General features: G+C 41.2%; 1 protein-coding gene across 1 annotated transcript in view; it reads left to right on the forward strand.

Annotated features, from left to right (window-relative positions):
• Positions 1 to 11,473: 11,473 nt before the first annotated feature.
• LOC126419728 (LIM/homeobox protein Lhx5) overlaps positions 11,474 to 26,431 on the forward strand; it is a 484,677-nt gene continuing 469,719 nt past the window's right edge. The window contains exons 1-3 of the mRNA XM_050086907.1: positions 11,474 to 11,817; positions 11,854 to 12,065; positions 12,175 to 12,357. Coding sequence (XP_049942864.1) covers positions 11,474 to 11,817; positions 11,854 to 12,065; positions 12,175 to 12,357 — 739 coding nt within the window. The remainder of the gene's footprint in view (positions 11,818 to 11,853; positions 12,066 to 12,174; positions 12,358 to 26,431) is intronic.

Raw genomic sequence — 26,431 nt, forward strand, 5'->3', positions numbered from 1 at the left:
AATGCGAATGGAAACTAATGAACAGAAAGATAATACACATACGGTACCAGAAAATGAAAGGGGTGTAAGCAGCATTAATTTGCAAGAAACAACAGGTGCAGTAACCGATTGCAAAGATCAGAATCTATCTGTTAATAACCAAATTCAGGGAGAGGATGCAAAACTGCAGTCTCCATTTGTTTCCCTCGATCAGAAAGTGAGTGAAATTAATAAAGAACGAGGAAGTGGTGGCCAAACTGAAATCACGGTCAACACCTCAGGGCAGGCGCCGGCAACCGAAATTGCTAAAGCGTCTGCTGCTGCTCCAGATAAGCCGCGAAGTAAAATACCGACGCAACCAAATGAGAATGTAGCTCGTAACCAAGGGAAAGGAAAATCCAGTAGGGGCGACCCAAGCCCAAAGAATGTTCAGTCCGAAACGGTCGTACACGAATCACTGGAGGAAAAATCAGAAAGTTTACCAGGACATCAGTCTGCTTGCGGTACAAGAGAAAACATCAGAAGTAGAAAAAAACGGGACAGTAACTAATAAACTGATTGAAGTGTTATTCCATGCTCAGCCTTCCGAGAAAACTGTTACAGCTTAACTGAACCCTGAACCACAGTAAACTAAATTAGTTCAACAAAACAACTACATAGTGACAGCACAATGACGCAATCTTATTCTGTCACCACTATAAACATAAATAAAATCACGACCTGTTTGAAATTATCGGTCCTTAAGGAATTTTTGTACGAATCCGCGACTGATATTGCCCTGTTACAAGAAGTTCTAATTTCGGATTTGGTAATTCCCGGTTTTGTCAGTTACATAAATGTGTCTCCCGAAAGAAATGTTGGAACAGCTATTTTGGTAAGGGAAGGGATTACAGTAAGCGAGGTGGAACGACTGGAATCCGGAAGGGGAATAGGACTAAATATCTATGATGTGACTATCATCAACTTGTACGCACCTTCAGGAAGTTCTCATCGAGCTGACAGGGCATGTTTCTTCAAAGATGACTTGATATACTTGTTAAGGAAATCACCAAGACAGTTATTACTTGGAGGTGATTTTAATTGTGTTTTAAATCGAAAAGATCAGTTACCTAATTTTAATTTCTCAAGTGAACTAAAACAATTAGTTACTGGTTTAGAATTAAAGGATATATGGGAAATCAAATACCCCTCCATTGTTGAGTTCACTTATGTCACGGCAACATCACGTAGCAGGATTGATAGGCTATATATTTCTAAAAATCTTGTAACTTCCGTGACAAAAGTAGAAACCATTCCTACGTACTTTTCAGACCATTCAAGTGTCTTAGCTTGCATAAATCTAACAAGACAGCCGGTTCGCCGGTTCAAGAATCAGTGGAATTTGAACACTTCCTTGTTAGTTAATCATGATTTAGAAGATCTGATTAAAGAAACATGGGCAATATGCCTGCGAGCCCGTAGTAGATATGCCACTGCTATTGACTGGTGGGTTAAAATGGCAAAGCCAAAGTTGAGGAAAGTTCTTATTCAATACAGTGCCCAGAGCGCAAGGGAAATGAAATGCACTATAGAGTATTACTATTCCGTTTTGAGAGATCTATATGATCAAGTCTCAGCAGGTTCCTCACTTCGGATAGCAGACATAAAAAAAGTCAAAGCCAAGTTACTTAATATCAAGAGAAGTCAAATGGAAGGGTTGAAAATAAAATCGAAGGCAAAGTCGGTGTCAGCAGATGAAACTACTTCCCTATATCATTTAGTGAAGCATACGAGAAACGGGAGAAGGACTTTTATTGAAGAAATTCGAACAAAACACGGCACGATTCTCAGAACCCAGCAGGATATCATGAACGAGATTTATCGCTATTATTGCGAGCTATATTCTGTACATCAAAGTAGTGATGCTTCCTTGGAAGAATTCCTTGACATCCTAGCCCCACAGCTGACAGAAGATGACAACGAAAATTTTCTCGAGGTTGTCAGTGAAGAAGACGTGTATGAGACTCTGTGCGCCTCGCCACCAAAAAAATCCCCAGGACCGGATGGTCTGCCAGCAGAATTTTACGTCCGTTACTGGCCAATAGTAGGTGCAAAAATCACGGACATTGTAAATGAGGTTATTCAGGGTAAAATGATTCCGGCTGAGTTTAAGGAGAGTAAAATTGTTCTGGTGCCAAAAAATAATGGAAACAAAGATTTAAATAACTTTCGTCCAATTTCATTGCTGAATTCTGATTATAAATTAATAGCTAGAATAATAAACAAGAGAATTTCATGGTTTACAGATAAAATTCTTAGTCAACATCAGAACTGTACGCAAGGCAGAACCATTTTTCAAAATCTAGCGGAATTCAGGGATATCATTGCAATAACTTCTGTAACAAACATAAAGTGTGCTTTATTGTTTTTAGATTTTTATAAGGCGTTCGATGTAGTAAACCATGAATATCTTCTACAGACATTGAAGAAAATAGGTTTCAACGATAGGGTTATACAGTTGATTAAGAACATAGCAACTGGAATAAATGCTAAAATAGCGGTGAATTGTCAACAATCCAGGCCGATGCAAATACAACGAGGTGTTCCTCAAGGAAGTCCTCTGTCCATGTCGCTCTTCGCAATTTCGCTGGAACCTTTCCTCCGACATGTCCATGCTACATTAAAAGGCTTAACATTATCAGGAAACAAAACAGTTATAAGAGCCTATGCTGACGATATAGGGGTAATTATAAGGAATAATGACGAGGTAACCACGCTAGCAACAGTGATTGATTCGTACTGTAGAGCATCTGGAGCCAATGCAAACGGAAAAAAAAGTAAGATGTTAAATCTCAGAGGTTTTGATAATATCAACGTCGAGTGGGCAAAATTAGTCCGACAACATAAAACACTTGGGATCACCCTGACAGCATGCCCTATGAAAATGACGGCTTTAAATTGGAAAGTTGCAGCAGATAAAGTGCAAGGAGCCATTGTAGAGAACTTAACTCGATATATGAACCAAGTTCAAAGAACACAGTATATCAACTCATGCATCCTTGCTAAGGCTTATTATACTGCCCAGCTGTTTCCAATACCGAGAATGATAGCGAGGAGAATAATGTCTAAAATCACCAACTTCTTGTGGAGAGGTGAAGTGTTCAGGGTACCTGCTAAAGTAGCCACTTTAGATCCTAAAAATGGTGGACTAGGATTAACTGATATAACGGATAAAGCCTCTGCTCTTTTTATCAAAAGGCAAGTTAATTTAATAAGAGACTCGCGAGAAAGCATAACCAGCCAACTTTTCGAGATCATTAAACCTCCAAGCCTGCTTCCCCCGATTGACGTGCAGAATATCAACAGTCGCTTACAGCACGTGAGGATTTTCTATGTTGAGTTGAGTTATGTCAGTGTCGAACTCAGGCAGTCCCGACACTTAACATCGAGAGCCATAATGCGGGAACGAAAGAAAAGCGAAGGAAGAAACAAAATAGAACGACAGTTTCCAAACATTGAGTGGACTGAGATTTGGAAAAACATTAGTTCTAATGTGCTCACGTCTAACATAAAAACGTCATGGTACAAGACAGTTAACAACATAGTTAGCACCAATGAAAGACTGCACGCAATCGGACTCTGTGAAACAAATTTATGTCAACAGTGCCATCTAGTTGACACAGTAGTTCATCGATATACTTGCAGTGGTCACATGAATAGTTGGAAGTGGATCCGGGAGCAAATAGCTCTGATTACAAGAACATCCCCTGAGTATATATCGCTGTCATTGATAAACAGGCCTGAAGCACGCTATTTCCCAGAAGCAAAAAATAACGCTGTGTACTGGTTGCTGGGAAATTTTGTTAACTACGTCCTTAACAAATTAGGATCCGATAGCATCATAGAGTTCAAGGTACACATGCTGTGTGAGTTCCACAAAATTAGAAGCTATTCGAATCACAAGAAAAAGTTCGGTAATATGCTAAAAATTGTATTTGAAAGAATGGGCATTGGTTAATATAAAAAAGAAGACTGTGTTGACAGTGATGTATTGTAGTTACCTTAAGGATACTATTTAAGATTTTACAGTATATTTATGATGTGTGCTTTCTGTACTTCAGAGAGTAGTTTTTTGAAATTTATAAGCTAATGTACAGAACTTATGTGACATTGAGATTGTGTGTCTAATAGTGCCAAACACAAATCATGAAAGGTGCATTATTGGATTATACTAGAAATTTGGAAATAGACAGTTTTTATAGAAATCCCCTTATCGATTGGTTAAAACCATAAGATTCTATCCGTTAAATGTAATATTCAATGGCTGGCACATTGCCCTGTTCATTTTTGCAGTGAAAGACTGATTATATAAATCTGATCACTTCAAATACTTAGATTCAATTAATGTCCAGTAAGTGTAGTTGGAAGGCTAGTTAACTTTATTATATATCTCCTTTCCGCCATTCTCAAGTATTTATGCTTAATTTAATTCTTTCTGGTGATTTAGTCAGTAACACAATCTTCTGTTGTCTTTCCTTAATGTCAGCGCAATTGAAATGATCAAACCGCTATGTTCAAATAACTTCATGTATGTATAACTTAGTATGTATTTGCAATGTGTAACATTGTTTTTTTTAATAAAGGTTTTATAAAAAAAAAAAAAAAAAAGTGGTTAGAGTGAGCATCTGCGGAACGAAAGGTCATTGGTTCGAGTCCTCCCTCGGGTGAAAATTTTACTTTCTTTATTTTCGCAAAGTTACGATCTGTCCGTTCATTTATTGACGTCTCTGTTCACTGTAATAAGTTTAGTGTCTGTGTTTTGCGACTGCACCGCAAAACCGTGCGATTAGTAGACGAAAGGACGTGCCTCTCCGATAGGAACCGAAAACATTTGATCGCAAGGTCATAGGTCAACCGATTCCTCCACAGGAAAACACGTCTGATATATTCTTTACGACACTGGTGACGGCATGTGCGTCACATGACAGGAATATGTTGTCGACCCACCTAACTTGCACACTTGGCGAATGGGTAAAAAGATTCTTCTACCTTGCCCGATTTAGGTTTTCTTGTGGATGTGATAATCACTCCAAAAAAAGTGATGAAAACATAAGAGTTTGTCACATAAACTGCATCAAATGAATGCAACAGTTTCAGAGTCGCACAGTTTTCCCTGTGCTCTGTCAATACATGTTTTTTTACGTTTTCAAATGTTTCTGTGCGTAGACCGTCAAATTCTGTATATGTTCAAGCAAATCTGAACATGTCCTGGAATTTTGGAGACTGAAGTTGATTATGTGTGAGTGCCTAAACTTTGATAATTATCTGAAGATAAAAAAATTAAAATTTTCGCCCGCGAGAAGCTTTGAACCAAAGACCTGTTGTTCCACAGCTGCTCACGCTAACCACGGGACTACGGCGCTCGTATGCTAACACTGTCCATGATGCTGCCTACCTTGCACATGGACTACCCAGTTTGTATATTTTGCTTATTTTTTTCATAGTTCACACAACTTCTTCCTGTTTTCTCGATTGATCTGTGTTCAGTTTTTCAAGACCTATCCCTGTGCCAACTTATAACTAAATCTGAGGGGGGTGCGATGGGGAGGTTCCCTTGTTTGCAACACTTTTACAAGCTTTTAGGACTGTTTCTGACCACACTGTGTATTAACAGGGTATGTGTCCAAAACTGTGGACTGAAATCGTTATTGTACTGGCAACCACAAATTTCGAACGACTTAAAAATTCGACAATAATGTAAATAATCTGTTATCTTAAATGGCTGGCTCTGAGCACTATGGGACTTAACTTCTAAGGTCATCAGTCCCCTACTAGAACTTAGAACTACTTAAACCTAACTAACCTAAGGACATTACACACATCCATGCCCGAGGCAGGATTCGAACCTGCGACCGCAGCGGTCGCGCGGTTCCACACTGTAGCGCCTAGAACCGCTCTGCCATCCCGGCCGGCTCTGTTATCTTAGATTACATTCTGTATGTTCTGTGACTCTCTAGCCGTTTCAGTCTCATGTCTGTAGTTTGCTGCATATCATCTGCAACACAGGCAAAATCCGTATCGGAAATTTTTGACCTAGTTTAGAACCTCAACAAATTATGTTTTGAAGAGAGAACAGTGGCGTATGTGGATTTAAATGGTTAGTGCCACTGTAGTGTTCGTTTTTTTATTATTATTATTAAAAATGTGGGCACTAGCTGTTCAGGAATTGTTGTTACTTCTTACTGGGGTTTCTGTGCCAGGAAAGTGATTCTGTCATGTGAAGTGTTTTGCAAATGTGATGTACGAGTTTCCACTTTTCAGTGCATCTTATTCTAAAACTTATGTTCGTCTTCCACACATATGCTGAATGAAAGGCATTGAATGTTAACTGATCTATCACTGTTTTCTTGAATTTATTTGAAACTGTGCAGAGTGTTTGTAATGTTGCTTTACACTGCCACCAAGAATTGTGTCGAGTATACTAAGGAATAGAATGTGTATACTAAGGAATAGAATGTTTCTCTCTTCATTTCACGTATTAGTAAAACGCGTGTGGCTATTCTAACAAGTGGGGAAGGAGTGTGCAGTACTCGCCACGTTCTTTTCAAGGCAGATATAGGTTAGAATCTATTCTAACCTCCTTGAGAGAAGAGATTCCAATCCTGAACGCGGCAAACACTGACGAACCGTGACCAGGCTTTCGGCCGATGTCATCGGTCGTGCTCTGCCAACGGCGTCTGGTGCTGCTGCAAGCGCAGGTTCCCAGTGACAATTAGCGGTTATTATTACATCACTAATCTGCTCTGCTACAACCTTTAGCTGAACTACGCGACCAGCAATTTAGTTACACGTTGGATCATTTCAACTTCTTTCTTCTTCTTCTTCTTCTGCTTTTACGGCCTCATTGGACCAGTCAATCATTTCTGGTCCTCTTCTTTGGTATTTTCCCCTTCCGAGTGGCCCAGTATCTCTTCATTCGTTCCGATGCTTTTCGTCGTTCCTTATCCGTAAATACCCTTTTCATTGTATGTCGTTTGTCAATTTTTGGTTTAAATCTTATTTCTGTGTCCCTCAACTTCTTTAAATTTGGCGTTTTGTTCTGCAAATCATCCAGAGTTATTTCCAGTTCTTCCATATCCTCTCTTATTTCCTTAAGCCATCCTCCTTGTTGTTTCAAATTCCAGAGTTTCTAAATAATTTTCCTTGAGAATCGGGTTTCTGGTGACCTCAGAATGTGACCACAAAAAGAGATCCTTTTCTTTCGTATAGTATCAGTGATGGGCTCCAGTTCTCTGTATACCACTTCATTTGGAACTATCCGCCATTGACCAGCTTTTTGATATTTCTTATTTATGCATGTTCTAGCAATTCTTCTCTCTACTTTTAAAATTTTGTCAATTCTGTTTTTCTGGGTGACTTTAAAAAGAGTTTCACTTCCGTATGTAACCTCTGGTTGAACCACCGTCTTGTAATGTTTTAATTTTGTTTTAATTGATAGACATTTTTTATTGTACGTAGACCATGTCAGTTTTTGAGCTTTTATCATTTTATTAGTTCTTGCTCGCCATGCAGGTCTCTCGTCCAATTTATGTGTTATAATTTCACCCAGGTATTTAAATTGTTTCACTATTTTAATTTCCCTATTGTTCACTGTGATGTGATCTATTACAAGTGGATCCGTTACCATTATTTCAGTCTTTCCAAATGATATCTGGTGTCCTAATTTTTGTGCTATATTTTGTAAGCTTGTTATTTGTTTCGTGGCTTCCTGAATATTATTAGCTAGTAATGCTAGGTCATCAGCAAATCCCAAGCAATTTAGGTTTATTTTATCTTTCTTAGTTCTAATTTTAATATTCATAGGATTTTCCTTGTACCATTCTCTCATTACATATTCAAGAGCACAATTGAATAGCAATGGTGATAAACAATCTCCCTGTCTCAACCCTGTTTTAATCGTAAATGGTTCAGATATTTCTCCTCTAAATTTTACTTTGGATTTGGTGTTTGTTAAGGTTAACTGTATCATTTTTATTAATTTAGGATGAAGTCCAAAATTCCTTAATATTTTCATCATTGAAGATCTATGGATGCAATCATACGCCTTTTTGAAATCTACAAAGGTTATGACTAGTTGTTTTTGCCTTCTTTTGTAGACATCCATAACTAACTTCAAGGTGATTATCTGTTCTGGGCAGCTTCTCCAGGATCTAAATCCTCCTTGATATTCTCCCAGTTCCAGTTCTAATTGATCTTTACAGCGGTTGTATAGTATTCTTGACATGATCTTATACGTGCAGTCCAAAAGGGATATACGATATCTAAGCGTACGATATAAACATGTACCGAGACAGACTCAAGATATTAATTTATGAATCAACTACTTTATTTGATTTTTTTTTATTTTTATTATGCACAGACAAATAATTTCAACGGCGAACGGCCGAGTACACCAATCTCGATTACGATTTAACCGCGGTAAAGTCCACATTTAAGCCTGTTCAAAGTAAAATTCTGTTGCATCGACCTCGACCAATGTTAAACGACGGCTCACACCTGGTTTTCCCGAGATACTTGGTTTCTAAGCGTACGATATAAACATGTACCGAGACAGACTCAAGATATTAATTTATGAATCAAAGTTACCAGGAGTAGAATTAAGTCGCGCCTCCACATGTGACCACACTGCCTGTGTTTCTCTAACAAGGGGGCCACAGAAAAATGATACTTTTGTAATTTTCTGTATTTATCGTCCGTGAAGGTCGTAAGTGAAATATACCTCTCCCAAAGCAGTTCGACGTAGCTCTCAAAATTCTCGTAGAAATCCACTTCTAAGTTTACCGACCACATTTAATATGCTAACATTTTTTTTTTATTATTTTTTCGACAGCAGTGTGGCGCTTTGGTGCGGTGCTTGTGCCTTGCTAGAGGGATCTGAATTCGATTCTGGGTGGATTTAAATTTTTAAACAAAGGTACATGTTGCATGTTGCATATTGTATGGAGCGTAACATACCAAAAGACAAGAAATTAATTTGTGCTTTTTTAACTTACAGAATCTTGATCAATAATCTTTTATAAAAGGTAATTAAGAATTTTTTTCTGTGATCCAAACTGCATTTTTGTGAGCAGTCTATAGTTAGAAATAAGAAGACCTGCATTTTTCATAAAAATTACCATTAGATGCGGTAATTAGCATAAGTCTAATGAATTTTATGTTTAAATGACGCAGGATTCGAAATGAACGGAAAAAAGAAAAAAAGTCGGAAACGAGACTCCGTGTATTCCTTCTTTTGTACTGCACCCGTTAGTTTTTTCATTTTCAAGAACTGATGCATTCACAGTAACCAAATCGAGAAATAGGGGCTACATCCCTACCACGCTTCGTAAAATTTGTTGTTCTTCTTATGTTTTCCACTTCGCTGAACGTAAACACACTTCTGCTTGTTGTCGAAAGTGAGAACGTGTGACAGTAACGTAACTCACGAGCGGTTGTCTGCAAACCTTACGTACTTAGCTATAAAGGCGGCCGTGTGCAGATTCACATGTCTATTAACATCTTTGCGTCTCCAGGGATCTCCTACTGCATTACGACGAGTTAACCGCGTTGAGATGCACGGTTGGCTGATCACGATTTTAAATGTTACCAGTCACTGTTTATTTATCTCAGCCGGCCGTTGTGGCCTAGCGGTTCTAGGTGCTTCAGTCTGGAATTGTGCGACCAAAAAATGGCTCTGAGCACTATGGGACTTAACATATGAGGTCATCAGTCCCCTAGAACCTAGAACTACTTAAACCTAACTAACCTAAGGACATCACACACATCCATGCCCGAGGCAGGATTCGAACCTGCGACCGTAGCAGTCGCGCGGTTCCGGACTGAAGCGCTTAGAACCGCTCGGCCACCGCGGCCGGCAAAATTGTGCGACTGCTACGGTCCCAGGTCCGAATCCTGCCTCAGCCATGGATGTGTGTGATGTCCTTAGGTTAGTTAGGTTTAAGCAGTTCTAAGTTCTAGGGGACTAATGACCTCAGCTGTTAAGTCCCATAGTGCTCAGAGCCATTTTATTTATGTCCACGACACGTTTGAAAGGTTTAAACCGGATTTACATTTGTTGGTGTGACATTAGTGCGTGTGTGTGTGTGTGTGTGTGTGTGTGTGTGTGTGTGTTTTACGATCTTTTTGATGAAATTGTGGCGCTGTCTACACATCGTAACACAACACACACACACATGTCATACTTACAAATCTAAATGCACCTGATGATGGAGGTTTAAACTTTTGAAACGCGTCGTGGAGATAACTAAACAGTGATTGGTAACAATAAACTTGTTGTTTCACTTAATGTCAATAACAGTCACGGTAGAGTCTAACGTAAAATGTTCGCATTTAAATTTGATCACGATTTGGTGACTGGTGAATAACGATGGTACAGGGCAGACACATTTTAAACGCGGTTAATTTGTGCCGCGATCACAGGACATCGCTTATCGCTCTTTCTGGTTGAGATTGGTGCACTCTGCCCGAACCGTACGACAGTTTGCAACGATAGCTACCGAATGGCTCAGCCGACCAGCTACTACTATTACTTGCCCGCGGCGCTAAACACAGGGCAAAACAAGCCAGTGTTTGGTCCAGGCGTGCAGTTTCACTTATGCTTACAATTTGCCGACGCTATTCCCTGCTAGGCTCGTTTGTAAAACTAGGCCTGTACCGTGATACTCGGACGAGCTGTAAAAGGAGCTACCTTACAAGTTGCAGAAGTGTTTCCGAAATTGGAAAAAACGCTGTGACAAGTGTATAATATCTGACGGGAACTATTTTGAAGGAGGTACCGTGGATGTAAGCGAATAAATAAAATTCTTTCCAAAAAGTAATCCTTACATATTTTGAGACACACCTCGTGTTTTGCATGTAGATGAAACAGCGAGGGAAAGGAGGCGAACAAAAAAAAAAAAAACAAAAAACAAAAAAAAGGAATCGCCGAGCAGCCGGACGGCGGGCGTGCGGTCACGTAAATGGAAACTTGTGCAGCGCGCGACTCGGCGGCGTCGCCGGCGTCAAGTTATAAATATTGACGCGCGAGAGCCGGTCGCGAGTGGTGGAGGTGGGGGCAGCGGGGCCCAGAGCCCGCCCCCCCAGCCTGGCGGGCGGGGGCAAAAGAAGACGGACGAGGAGGAGAAGAAAAAAAGGACGGCTAGGCAGGGAGGGAAAAAGAAGCCCACGCGTCTCGGCGCCGGGGGGAGGCGTGTAGGGCGGTGGCGGCGACGGCAGCGGCGTCGGCGGCGGCCGAGAGGAGGCGGCAGCCGGGCCCAGAGCGATCGCCGTGCTGGCAGCAGCAGCTGCAGCTGCGGCGTCCCGCGGCGGACTCCTGCCGGCAGAGCGCCGCGCGTCGGCCGCGTCGGGCCGCTGTCCCACTACTCGTGCCCGCCCGGAGAGGGGAACCCGCGGCCGCGGGTATCGACCGGCAGCTCCGCCCACTGCGGCCAATGGGCGCGCGAGCAGCGCCGTTGCCATGGCGACCGTGGGCGGCGCGTGCGCGGAGCGCTCCCTCCGCGGGCGGCCCGGACCGCCGGCAGCGCCAACCGCGCGCGCGTCACGTGACTCTGCCCCCCCTCACGCTGCGGTCCCCCCGCCCCACAGTGGTGGGAGGCAACAATGCGTGAGTCGTGGGGCTGCGGGTCGGCAGGCAGTTCCGAGGCGCAGGCCGTGGCGAGCGACACACGCACCGCGCACAACGCACCGCGCCAGCCCCACCAGTAATCAGCAGCCACAGCAGCAGCAGCCGCCGGGGACCGCCGAGCGCGACCGCGTGTCTGCCGCCCCCACCACGAGCGAGCGCCCCGTGGACGCGACAGCGCCGCTGTCGTGACGGACACAGCTCCGCTTCCCCAGCCGACGACTCCGGATCGAGCGGCGAGCGACAGGACCGCAGGAGAGGGACGAGTGTGAACAGTGCGGACACGTGCGCGCGGTGAATGTGAACCTCGTGCCGGGCGAAGCGCGTGCAGCCCGATGCGGGCGCGCTGCAGCTGCTAGCCGCTCGCAGCGCAGCAGCCAAGACGACGCCGACGCCGACACCGACGCCGCCGCTGCCGCTGGCGCAGGCCGGGCCGGGCCCCTCGGCCGCCTCGAGGCGCCGGCACGCTCCCGCCCCCACAGCCGCCGCTGGCGTCGTGGCGACCACCGCCGCCGCCGCCGCCGCCGCCGCCGCAGCCGCCGCCGCCCCCGCCGCCGCCTTCCTGGGCCTGCACCACGCGCACCACCACCCGCACCACGCCCACGGCCACGCACACCACCACCACCCGCACCACACGCCGCCCCACGCGCCGGGCCCCGGTCCGGCACATGCGGCCCCGGCCGCCGGCTGCTGCGCCCTCACCGCCGCCCACAACATAGGTGCGTAACGTCAGCCCGACCCCCCACGTCACACACGTGGCTCCGCATGCATGTCCTGACACGTCCCAGTGTAGGTAAACACGTGGCCCCTGCCGCTATTTCTGCCGTACTGTCGCGCACAGCAGGGGCATGCGTGTCCCCACAGGGCCTAATACTTGCGCCTCCACCATTTTCTCCAGTACGGTACATAAATACTGTCAGCATCGTCAAAAACAAACGTGCGCTCTGAACAGTGGTTTCGCATCCATTCCCTAACCTGTTCTAATGTGCCGTCCCAAATACAGATGCTGCTAGCTTATACAAGATATTACGACACAAGTGTGATCCACAAGCACCAATAGTTGGGCCTCCACAATTGCCTACGCTTTGGTTGATAAATTCTGTTAACATCTTACTAAACACACATGCGTGTTATGTCTTAAGGATTTCAGACACCAGGTTACTAAATTTGCTAACTTGTCGTATCCTGAAGGTACATTAAAATGTTCATTATAATAGTTTCGTGTGACGTGACACGTTAGGTGAGAATTTATACTTTCGTATATACATTTTGATCATTATTGCCATGACTGGCATTCTGAGAAGTCTTTAGCAAATGAGCCCATCGTGCATGCCTTCGGTCTCCAAATCTCTCCACTGCATTTCTAACTTCACTGTTGTCTTAAGAGTCCGCCGATCAAAATTGCTCGTAGTAATTTCGTAACAAATTTCGTGACCTTACACGTTGCGTATGATTGTGGCAGCGACGATAACGCTTAACAAATCATGTTGATTGTGGGAGCCAGACATTTCTCCACACTGGGAACGATTGTGCCATTAGTATTTATGGGAAAGAAGACGGTCATGCAGACATTAATATCAATAGGTACGAAAGTTACGAAGCAGAACTCCGCTCCCGCGGTTGAGGTCTAACATTCTATTATTAACAACGTGAAGTTTGGGTCGATTTTGTAATTTTTTTTTACCGTAATATCTGAAAACGCCGATGCACTCATGTCTGTAATGCACTTAGGGGAATGATAGTTGTAAATGTGTGTGTGTGTGTGTGTGTGTGTGTGTGTGTGTGTGTGCGTGTATGTGTGTGTGTGTGCGCGCGATAATCGTTAGCAAGTGACTTTGACATATGTGTGATATCCAGGGAAAGTTCTAACTATTGCATATACATTCGCAAATGAATTATTCGCCTCCCTGTGACACCCACCAATTTCACAACAGCCTGTCAGGAAAGAAGTTTTAAGCGATTTCCGTAAGTGTTGGTTTATACATGACTCGTTGTTTGTACGTGTGTTATAAATGCGAGTGAAGTTTCGAGGGATTTTTCATTGACGACGTATTGAGTAGAATTTATCTTGGGGAAAATTTGTGGACGTTAGAACGGCGCAGAAAAAAATACATATATTTTTTCACTGCTCTGTACACTAACGCTCCCCAAAAAATGCGCTAGATATTCATCTATGAACTTCCCAGCTTGCATAGAAATTATTTCCTTGTATCCTGTCTTTCGACATGTTATGCCGTCATTTGTTCACTCGAAATGTTGTAAACGAATAGCTGATGAAGTTCTACGAAGGCCTACGATCCTTTTGGCTTTCGTAGGAAGATTGGAGGCAGGTGGTAAACTTTTCGTTTCACTACTAGAAATGCATACAGTTCTGTTTTGTCGCATGTGACTAAACTACAGAAGTAGGGAACACAATTTTTTACAGGCACTAAATCGTATTAGAAATAATCGGATGAATACAGTGACGATACGTAAATTGCGATATTTGCTTAAATGGGCTCTGACATTTATAGTATGCATTTAGCTATCCTAGGCAAGTATAGACAATCAATAATATATCGAAACATTACACTCAGAAATGATTCCAAAAGACATTTCTTGTTTGCGTTAGTAATACCGACAAATAAGAAGTTATCTAAATGAAGTCTCAGTAAGTTGGTTGCCAAGTTTTATTCACCCTAAACGTTAATACGTTGGAGTTAAAAATCTAGCAATAATTCAAGAAGACCTAACGAGGCACCTTGATTTTGTGCTGTTGCTAGACTAATAAAAATGCTGAAACTTACCTTTGCCGTAATTTATACATACTTTGTTGTATTTTTACTGAGGAATATATGTCGTCTTTCTGCGCAACTAGGTCTTATTGGGAAAAGGTGTTTATTTTTACTCCTATCATGAGTCAAGACAAAGATTTTTTAATATATTTGATGAAGAACGTATGTTATTTATGAACCTAATGCTTCTTAGAACAGCGTGAACTCTTGCAGCAAGTAGCTATTCTCTAACTTTTCGGTTAGTTTCCAAACCGTTAGGAGAACTATTTTATTTACTTTTTTCCGATTGACAAAACAACAAGTATCGGCGTACTTCGGGAACATGTCGACAGTATTTCAACCCAGACACTTCTAAACACAACATCGGTGAACGTTTCTGCATGAAGCGGCCTTACAATCGGTTCTCAGATGTAGATGTACGACAGTCTTGTTTATCAAGTGGCAACTATGAAAATATTAGGGGGAGAATGGATGGAACACCCAATTAATTTAATAAAGATAAGTTATGGGTGTCTAGGGTGTACACAAACTTATATGTCAAACTTATATGATGCAGACGTCAAAGCATGAAAGTCAAACTGTCAGTTCTTCAGTTATCGAGTGGCTACTACCCTCAGATTCACTAAGAAATGTGTCCAACGATCAATTCCAAGTTTCCCAAGTTTGATCGTTCTTTAATGTTTCATTTATTTCGTACGATAAGTGGCCTCTATGACTTACTACGGCTATGTATATTCCGGAGATATTATGTTACTGAAAGCATTTCCTAAAGAATATAGATGTATTTCTGATCTCCTTACAAAGTTTTGAAATTTTAAAATGTCTATAAACAAAACTAAGTGTGTTATAATTGTCCTTATTCATGGAAAGATTAATTAACTGTCCAATTTTCTCGGAGTTCTGTAGAGCTATGATACTGCATGAGGAGGAGGGCCTCTATTAGAATTGCTTTCTCCTTGAATATTTATCTTACATTCTATTTTCACTGTCACTTTGTGGCACGCTGAACATTTCAGTGAGAAATCTTAGCTAAGCATTCCTAACAACACTGTGCACTCAACTAAAGACGATCTCATGCTTTTATTTAACATGAGTGCTTTTCTTTTATTCGCAATTTTCATCGATGAAGTGCAAGAAAGGTGTTACATGAGAGGTGTACCACCCACCGTATTTACTCCAACCAAACCTGGAAAGCCGCTGAACAGTACGAAACTTTTTAACTATGTTCTCATAAGCAGAAGTTTCGGTAGTAAAACGACGTTTCTAACGGATCACTTATATTTACAACATTCAGTGACATTATGGACTCTTGGGCATGTTGTGACAATAATATTTGGTTTAAAGCATTTGGTAGCAGCAATGTAGGATCTGTCACAGTATGCTATGTTCGATTTAATGGGCGTTTTTGAGTTAAAATTATATTTCAATAATGTGATCTGGCTTTTAGAAATACACTTTTTAATGTTGTGCTATATATCCAGATTTTTTAGGCTATCTAAAAAAATGTTAGAGAAACTAGATAGGCTTGGTTAGCTGCCCGTCCAAAGAGAGTGCTAAATGTTATAGAAAAATAAAATGTACTGATGCAGATGTCTCTGCTGTAAAGAGACAAATGCGCATTATTTTGAAAAACCCCTGTCCAGTTAAAGTCTCCACGAGCCAAGGCATTTACAACCTTCTTCCTTTAACATTTCCGTTCTGAAATAGACAAGTATGAAGCTCCTGAATCAGTTTATAATGAACAGAAGCATTGCGCATTGTATTGCCCTCGCAAATAACGTATTCAAATCATAATTATTTTATTTAATGCTCGTTCTTCTTCCCTGTTATCGAGCGAGTGCAATGTAAATAGTTTAAATAACTTCTTAGACCAAGAGTTGCCAAGACTTAAGCACGCGTTTCAACAGACTACAAGCAGGCAGTCGCTCGGAAGAGACATGAAAGGTTCCCTTCACTTGCAAGTAAAAAAAAAAGTAAACATATTCACAAGACTTTCACTGTTGGTGACAGCGTTCATTCATAGATCATCATGAAAACTGCCGTCTAACACCAAAGTAATTTTAACACAAGTTGTGACTTCATCTACTACGGCATGACTGTAAGCCTTCTCGATACGGACAAACATTGGAAAGTAAATTATGTTTTTCCATTTTAAACAAGAAGAACAGCCAAATTACACACTGCACTTTGGTTAAAAAAAGAGTATTTGAAGTTTGTATACTTTGGTTAAAAAAAGAGTCTTTGAAGTTTGTATTAACAGCTCCATACTTTGCAACACCGCATGCTACCTTTGTGCACCATAGCCTAATAGAATACTGATTTTCCTGTCCAGTTTCTGTGAAATCCGCAGCACTCTGCCACATCGTAGGGTCTACTCCCTTTGAAAAAGAGAATCGATCGAAGTGCGCAGCGGTACACGAGTTAACATCGTTAAGAAACGTCTGGTCTTGTGTAACTCCCCTCACTCTCGAAAAGCAGACATTTGTGAGAGGAAAACATGGTTCCATATTAAAACTTATGTGCTTCTAGGCAGCAATCTGACACGAATGTCAACTGCGCTCATTGCTTTCTCATGTGGTCTGTAACACTTTTTATGATCTACGCTGCTTTTTGTTTACAAGAATTTCCTTTTAAAAAACAGTTAATTTATCGTTCTACTTCCGTTTCTATTCTTTAGGTGCAAAATGTTATTTTCTCCGTTAGTTACTCAAAAGTGAAAGTTTTCTAAACAGTAACAGCTAATTACACTATTATGAAGGGAAGCGGATATTCTATGACTGAATCATTACATTCGAGTGAGTCTAGCAATTTTTAAACGATGATCGAGACATGCCATTGTCATGACTTTTCCACTTGGATTTACAAATGTACAAACATCTTTAATATACTTCAGCATATAACTGGTACTCACACAAATAATTAAAAAATTAATAAACAATTAACACTCAAAAATGATGTTCATATTTTGAATAAAAAAACGTAATGTTCAAGAAACTTCAAATACTGAGGACCGTTTGAGGGTGCAATAACTTTTTGAATTCAGTCGACAAGTGTTAGATTTGTTTGCAATGTGGTTCACCATTTCAATTCAAGTAGCCTTATTGGAACATTTCACGAAATTTATGAGGAATTGTTTTGTGGTCATGTGTCGCATTACCGTCAATGTTCCATTTAACGACCTCTGTGCAGTTGACAAACAACTGCCGGTCATAATTTCATATATTGTGACAATACATGATTAACCAGCATGATTTCAGCAGTAGCACAAGGAGCTAAATGCCGTACTGAATGTACAAATAATGGCGTCCCTTCCTTGTCACGGATACCATTCTCAGAGTGGTCGCTACACCATTCTAATCGGTGAAAACGGAACTTTTATAGATTCTGTTTGTTGTCCGCCCGTCTTTCCGTCTGTTAAGACACTTTTTCCTCAGGAGCAGGTAGGTGAACCAAGTTGAAATTTATGTCAAAATAAGGTTTACGGTCCCTTTGTGACATAAAAGACGAAAGCTTCTAAGTCGATGCAGTCAGAAGATACGGTCCTTTATCTAACATAGTTTGATACTCGCCGAACTTACATATCAAAAGTTATAAACGAACTATCGGTAGACACAATTAAGTTTGTACGAAACACTCAAAGCACGAATCCAACTAACACTTTTTCGTTTTTTTTTAATGAAGATTTTTTCCGATTGCCCAGTTATACAGATTACGTTACTGCAGATGTGCTATACATCTAGGAAGTGGCTAGCTACCTTTAAGGGATGGGCTAAGGAGATACATTTCAACTGTGCGCGGTAAATGGGTTGAACTTTGTACAGGAATATTTTCACCAGTTTCTCGTTCGAACAGGCAATGGGGATATTATAGCGTGACTCAATTTATTTATGCATGTTACACTGCGTTGGTGGACTTCACAGTCGATATTTTTGCTTGGTGAGATATGCTTAAATTTCTTTTCCGGTATCATTTCGACCGAAATATTATTCTGACTAGGAACAGACATGTTAAGCGTTAATTATAAGCTCACCAGGAAACAAAAGTAGCAAACAGTGAGACGCAATATTCCTCGGAGGTAACAGAAGGTTGCGATAAGGTCGCACCGCGCAGACAGCAACAGCTGTCAGTCGTTTTCTCACGTATTTCGATCTGCACCCTCTCCAACTTAATTCTCTTTTACTGTACATTTCACAGCCAGGTTAGCTAGCTCTGCATGCCTTAACTCATGTCCTACTTACCACCCGGTTTTACTAGCAAGGGTATCTTATAGACAACCTTCCTCGCCTACTCCTTTCACTGCATCTTCGTTTTATACTTCGCATGTTCACTTCATTTCAGAATCACGTTTACTGGGATAAAATCATTGTCTCTTCATCCAGTATTCTCCATGCGTTTTGCTTTTTCCACGGGGGAATACTTCCGAAAACACAAAGTTTTTGGAGTCAGGGCCTCACACTAATCCAACTATATGGCGTTCTGAGCTATTTTTGTAAAACTGCCACACTTAATTCCTTATTGATCAGTTTCAGAGGCGATCGGAAAGAAAGGAAGCTATTTCAGAAGAAAGCATTGTTAAGCTGCTTTGGCTACTGAGTGCGCTTTTACACGACCCAAACCTAGCAAATGAGTGTACTAGCAGTACGTACTCCATGTGTGGTAACTACCGCCTTTCTCCACGATTTTTGGATTTTACATCATGCCACGTATTAACTCCGCAATATCGTACTAGTCAATACAAAAAAGTCCATTTTTTCTACTCGAATGCCTAATTCCTATTGATTGCGTCTGCTTACGTTGTGTGAAGTCAAAAGGCTAAAAATTCTACCTTTGACTGAATTAATATTATAATTTCTGTATTTGTATATTCAGAGGAAAATTCTTACTTTTAGTCCTGTATTATACATCAATGAAATTGTCAAGGTCGGCAGTTTTTCCTCGACCGTCGGTTGCTCTCTAATATCTTTCTGCAATAGAGGTTCTTCTCTTTGCAAAAATTCTGTAGCATTCTGCTTTTGTCTGACCGTCCGGGACGCTGGGTATTGCATAATACCAAAACAGGCAGTAATACATCTTGCAGACTGTAGCGAATAAGTGTATTTCTTGTTGTCTTTGGTCCTAACACATCATTTCCAAAATAAAGAAATATATTAGTATAGAGGTAATAATTCAAATGTTTTCAGTCTGTCTGCAGCTGAAGATATCTTCGTCTCGGTATTATCATGTAGATGATTTCATTCTTAGAGTTTTTGCTATTAGTAACGAATGTTTACGCAGCGTCGAGACGTTTGGAATTTGTATCCGTACTTTCGTCTCAGATTTGGGCACTGTACCTCCTTTGTTAACCCTTTGTCTCGAGATCTGCTACAGTTAACTGTGATTCAGTTAACGCTATCCAACAAATTTTCTTATTCTACTGCGTAAGAGATAGGAAGGCTGTTGTTTCGTTGTGCAACCATTGAGAACCTGTGTTGCAGACGTGTGCAAATGCCACACTGTTTCCCTCATATACTGGAGTAATAAATAAGCCTATACCGCGACTATGTAAAAAGTACTCTGTTTTCCACTCTTGATTTTATGCTGCAAACACTGTTGATTGCAGAATCGGGTTGTCTCTTGACGTGCACCTTTTCGGATCCATATTCGTTGACATGTCGACCTGCAGTGCATAAAGACGACAACGTTTTCCCCTCCCGTCGTGAGGAGACTAAGAAAATAATAATAATAATAATAATAATAATTGAGAAGCTTAACAATTTTTGACCTCTGAAAACCAGAGACTGGAATTTCGCTTTGTTTGTTCCCTATAACCGGGCAATACCACGTAAACAGAATCTTACACGGAAAAATCACTTGGACAGAAATGTAAGATTAAGACAGAATTCGGAATTGAATTACCTGTGTCACTATCACTGCCCCAATTACTGATAATCGAACAACCATCAAGATACTAAGTTGTTGACAGGAAGCGACCACATATATCAGACTTGTGACAGACTGCACTGGCATCGGTATCTCATAGATTATACAAATTGACGTTGGTCTTTGAAACACGTCGCGCAAAAAAATGATAGCAGCAGTGGCTGGCCGTTGTCATACTGCGAAATGATAGTTGCTGCCTAATAAGTAAAGCATTAGTCCATATACTGGATATGCCACTAAGTAAACTAATATTACAGATTCTGCAACAGCCGCGAGCGAATTACTGGCCAGGCCGCCACATTTATTTATTGCTATTTCATCAAGTCTCTACAGCAAATCTTTTAACACCCAAGCGTCAATTTATTACAACCTATTATTTTTTAAATTACAAGCGTAAAGTTATTTGTGGCAAAAAAAATGTCTGAAGAAAAACTGATTGTGTAATAAAATAGAATTTAATTTAATTGGTATAAACACTCCGACTAATGATAAGAAACTAAGTCGCATATGTTTAAAGGTCTCTTTTTTGTATGCTAGAATCTTTCAAGGTGTCATGTCGGTCTGTTTTAAGGCTTCATGACTATCTAGGGAAGACTTCGTACGTTGTGTCACTTGCCGTGCATCCCAAACAGAGTTTTAGGGACAGCGTAGTAGTAGGCTATATAATATAGCGGTATCTTTCGGCTGTTTCGTGTCTCTGCACAGCTCTAGTCATCATCAAGTACGTGCAGGTTATAAAAATTCCATTCTGTTCGCTCCTGTACAAAACAAGCAAAAACGTACTGGCAACATTTACATACAAGCTAACATTTATGGCTGGAGAGAGGTGAGACAAGAAAGGAGCGAAGCTACATTCTTGAAACTCTGCGTGCAGTTGTGTCCATTACGGCTATAGTTGTGGGACTCTCAGAAGGTTATAGGTACAAAACCTTGTCAAGTGACTTGCTCGCTAACGTCTGCCATAAGTGAATACATTTCCGGGAGCCGTTTCTCAATTTTAAACTAAACATTTATTATTTTATCCATGGCTGCAGTTTTCAGCAACGGTAGCTCTATTTTTTCAGGACGAATTTCAGTCATGAGTTGCAAATAAATTTCATCACGCTTTACCGGTTTCGACAAATTTTAATATCCATAATTATGGATACTAAAAATATTTATAAATATATAAATAGGGATTTATAATATCCCTAACATTGTAGGCATCTGAAGATGGCTAATCTGTCGAAACCGTTAAAGCATAATAAAATTTATTTGCAACTGATGACTGAAATTTATCCTGAAAAACAAAACAGACATTGCAAATGCAGTGTGCCCCGAGTCGGGTTAAGGTGTTTCAGACGTTGTCTTCACCTGATATCAGGGAATATGAAACGAACTCTTGAATGTTCGTCCCACTCACGCTACCCTTAGCATACTTCCCAGCTTTAGGATGCCTTTAGCCGTTACTCTGAAACCTGTAATTTCACAGGCGCTGCCCAAGCTGTCTCGACGCTTCCACATATCTCACGGTTTTATCGTGTGGGCGCAGTCCAAGAATCGCAGACAGCTCTGCAGTCGGTGTGGTGCTGAAAGTTCCGGAGATACCTGCACCAGTAGACTCGTGTTAACTTTACAGTGGTTGCAGCTGGGCCTTCATTACAATCTGCAGCGACGCTATGGGCAATCAAACTGTGGCTACGTGTGCCGTTAAGTTTCTTTTGTCATCGCTATCTAGACCTAGATAACTGCGTATTTTCATGTGGCAAGGGTCTTATCGACCATATGCCTGTTGAACGATTCTCTTCCACTTCTTCATATCGAGTGCCCTGTTTGTCAGTTTAGTGTTGATATTCATCCTAGTTCTGTTTTCCCGCGTGTTATCTCGCCATCTAATTCTGGGTTTTCCTCTTCCTCGACTCGTTCCATGTATTGTCCCGCAGGATTCTATTCTAGGCAGTCTATTCTCCGCCATTCTTGCTATGTGACCAGCCCAGGTCTGCCATCTCTTCATTAGAATTTCGACTATGTTTCGGATAGCTCTCTTAATTCTTACTTTTTTGCTTACCCTCCATTCGGTATTACTTTCGTCAATTAAGTACACAAGCCCAAAACTTTTCCTTTCGAATGTTAAGAGTTTTCCTTCATATTCCCTTCTGAACATTAATGCTTCACATCTGCATAATACTATCCGTACAACAGGTAACTGAAACGAGCGAATTTTGAAGTTAGTGCTAAATAACCTTTTCCGTGCGATATTGATATCTGCTTCTAGACGGCATCTGTTTGTATATCCGTTCGGTTGCCTTCACTAAAAAGACTACCTGAGTACTTCAAGTGACCAACTGTATTGAAAAAACTCAAAGATAAATCACTTCGAAGTGTTTTACTTACGACCAGATATTCTGTCTTTCCTTGATTCACACATAATCGTGTTTCCTCAGCGGTTTTATAATAATTTTGCATCATTCTGATTAATTATGTTTTACAACTACTTATTAATGCTATACTATCTGAGTAGGCTAGTTTAGTAATGTTTACCCCTGCAGTTGGATTCTTTGTGCATTAGTTTCAATACATTCCCTACCGAACTTACGACAGACGAACTTCAATAATGTATGTGAACTGTCGTTCCCTTGTCTCATTGCACAGAACATTTCTTTTTATTGAACTGTCATGCACGTTAACAGGAGCATATATATAATTTGTCACTCGCGCATCACTCCTGCGATTGCACGAATGCGTCATACGCTGGCTGCTCCGGCTTTGATCTGGAGTTAACAGACGCTACAGTAAGGATGTCATCAGCGTAGGTAACCGTTCCATCCACTGTAGGTAGTGCATACCTCGCGTCATACGAGATCTCGCAGCAGTATCAGCTGTCGCCTGTCATTTTCGATTAGCAGGTCGAGGGTGGGAAAACGGCTGCCTGTATGCTTCTGTACACACCCCGGTCTCTCTCATCTCATTCCTATAGTCCCTTAACGAGGTATACGTTGGCGGAAGAAGGATGATCGCAAAATCTCCTTCAAATACAGGTCTCTAAATTTACACAAGATAGTTCCTCGAGAACTACATCGTCTTTATTCTAAGAATTCTCTTTTCAGTTCCCCGAGCATTTCTGTTCCACTTCCGTGTGGCTACACAGACCTGTTACGATCCTAGCAGCGCGTCAGTGAATTCGTTCGATGTCGGGATAGAGAATACAAATACTGGAATAAAACTCTAGAATTGCTTACATTAGCGTCTTGTGTACCATTTCCTTTCTAAACAATGCATTTTCCGAGAACCCTTTCAACAAATGTAAGCGTTCCTTCCGTAATACTGACTTTGCGAGATCCTCTCATTTCACATCGTTTCGCAAGTATTACCCTAAACATTTGACGTAGGTCTACTCAAGATGTTCTCCAATAATCTTGTTAAGCCCCTTTACACGGAGCGAACGGAAGCGAATGCGCATTCGCAGACTATTACGCTACCATTTGTTTGTCTCTGTGAAGAACAACAGCGAATTAACGCTGCGTTATTTTTTTTAGCGCTAATAATTACCACACAGAATACAACACTATACAGGGTGTCTACACCGAAATGCTCTATTTTAAATTTTCTCCCAACACAAAAATAAAAGACATAAATTTACTTCCTTCTCAATAATAAGTTATATGTCAACTTATGTTTCAAAAGAAAGTTTACATCAAGTCAAAACACTTTCACTTTAGTGACGCAAGGAATGTCTTACCCGTATTCTGTTTCCACACAGATCCACTACAGCATGTTAGGATGTATAGTACGAAAACTTCCACAAACCGAGTACGGACGTCTTGAAGGTCCCGCACCGCAGCGGCGAATACCCTATCCTTCACGTAGTTCCAGAGACAAAAATCCAACGGTGTGTTGTCAGGAGAAGGTGCAGGCCAATTTACGGGACCATCTCGCCCAATCCAACATCCTGGAAATGTTCGATTCAGATTGTTCGCGACATCAAACGACCAATGAGGTGGAGTATCATCTATTTGAAACCAAAAGGTTTTTTTGCATGTCTTCAACCTCGGAAAAAGCAAACATCTTCAACATGTCTAGGTATGTCTTTTGGCACATTGGAAGCCACACCACACGTTCACTTACTAGTTATCTCGCACATTTTCACTGATACTCTCTGGACTCTGTGACCTCAAAATGCGAACACGATTATTCAGAGATCTAGATACATGAAATGTGGTCTTCTCAGAAAACATTACTCTTGACAAAAAACCAGGATTGCAGTCGTTTCGGTTAGTCATTTTACATACAAACCCGTATCCCCCGTTTCTGCCATCGGGCTTTAGTGCCTACAGAATCTGCGCCTTGTATAAATACAGACGTAGCCGCTTTTTAAGGACCTTGAAAATAGCTGCCCGCGCCATGTAAAATTGATTTGCGTAGACTTCGTTGCAGCGCTTGGCGGTCACTGTCAAACTGTTCCTCGGAGACACCTTGACTTCCTGCATGCCGCTTCAGAATACTGCCAGTATCCAGAAACACCCTATGCCACGCTTTTATCCGTCTGGCGTCTCGTGCTACTTCCTAGTAAACAAAACGACACTGCCTTTGTACTATAATTACCTATTTAAACTCTGCCTACCAAAGCGCAGTTTGTGCTTTCTCCTCAACTGACACAATTTTTGCTTGTACTGACAACAAAGAAACAATGAAAACGCGCCACTCGTTGACAAAAATTAGGCAGCAACTTCGTATCATTTTCCACCCAACGGTAAGTTAGACCTTGAAACTAAGGAAGATGCACTGTTTTTAAACCACCACACCTCAAAAACAGGGCATTTCGGTGTAGTTACGATGTATAGTTAGTGACACGTGCAAAAATTTTATATTCAGGGAGGACTGTTTTACAAGACGACCGCACTATTTTCGAGAAATTAAGGAAATTGGTGTAGGAAAGGAAGTCTAATTTAGGTGTCTCAATCAGTATGTAAAACATGAAATGCGTGGACGTTGTGCACGTAACACTGAAGTGCAGCTGCAACTTTCTTTACAATTAGTCCGAACTCAGCACGTATGTCGGCTGATGCTTTCCGCTGGTTTGTCATTACAAGTCAGGGAGAAATTTGGAAGTAGACCACTTATCACTGACGATCAGCACACCCTCAATTAAAGGCCAGCATTTATACTCTGCTTTCTAGCAAACCGAGGCATTTACAGTGGTTTTCGTTTCGCGTTTCAGTAACTACTACATCACAGATAGTTTCTGGTGGTTGCAACGACGTACACGAAGCACTTCAAGAATTTCGTTGCAGTACGTATAAGAAAGATAATTGGAGTAAAATTTGATTAATACATAGGCCTATCACAAAGACAACTTGATAAAATCTTCTATATACTTTGTTAGAAAGGAGATAGCGTGATCCCAGGTAAACCATTTCTATTTGTAATCAAAAAACCTGGAATATAGTAATGCTTCAGATATGTAATTACACATACCATGAACTAAACTGTAGGTTCTCTCGTGTATTTTTAATCAGCATAATTCGCACTTGTTTACTTTAAAGGAAATTTAGTCTGATTGTCCTTTTTAATAAGAAAAGTTAGAAAGCTTGTATTTGGTCAGTCCGTTTCCGCCGGCTGCACTCATCTGATGAATTTATAATACTTTTCATTTCCCCTGTAGGACCTTTGGGTGTTTCAGCAATTCTACCAGCCATATTCCTTTTCCTTCGGCATTTGTGCTGTGCATTTCTTGGATCCCATAGACACCTATAATACAGCAAAATTACATCTCTTCACAGCAACATTGCATCTCTTCACACCATTCCACCGTTCCCGCAACTCGTGTCAAAAACTGAAGCATCTTTTTTTAAATTTCAATTTAGTGGGTTTCAGCCATCTCAATAATGGAAAGACGATAGGGCCGTGTACTGGAGACGATTTTCTTGTGAGTTACGAATGCGAACGTAAGGACAACACACACTCCATCGCCGAGCGGAGGAAAAAGCTGAAGTAGACAAGACACAAGACGAAATTTTTCTGTGCTGCTAGCACTGAAACGGAAGCTTGATTTTACGGTTCGCTAAAACCGAATGTGAACGGCAGAACAGCGTTTGCTCACTGCCAAGTAACTTTTTTGCAC

Source organism: Schistocerca serialis, chromosome 9 (assembly GCF_023864345.2).
Source record: "Schistocerca serialis cubense isolate TAMUIC-IGC-003099 chromosome 9, iqSchSeri2.2, whole genome shotgun sequence".
Classification (NCBI taxonomy): domain Eukaryota; kingdom Metazoa; phylum Arthropoda; class Insecta; order Orthoptera; family Acrididae; genus Schistocerca; species Schistocerca serialis.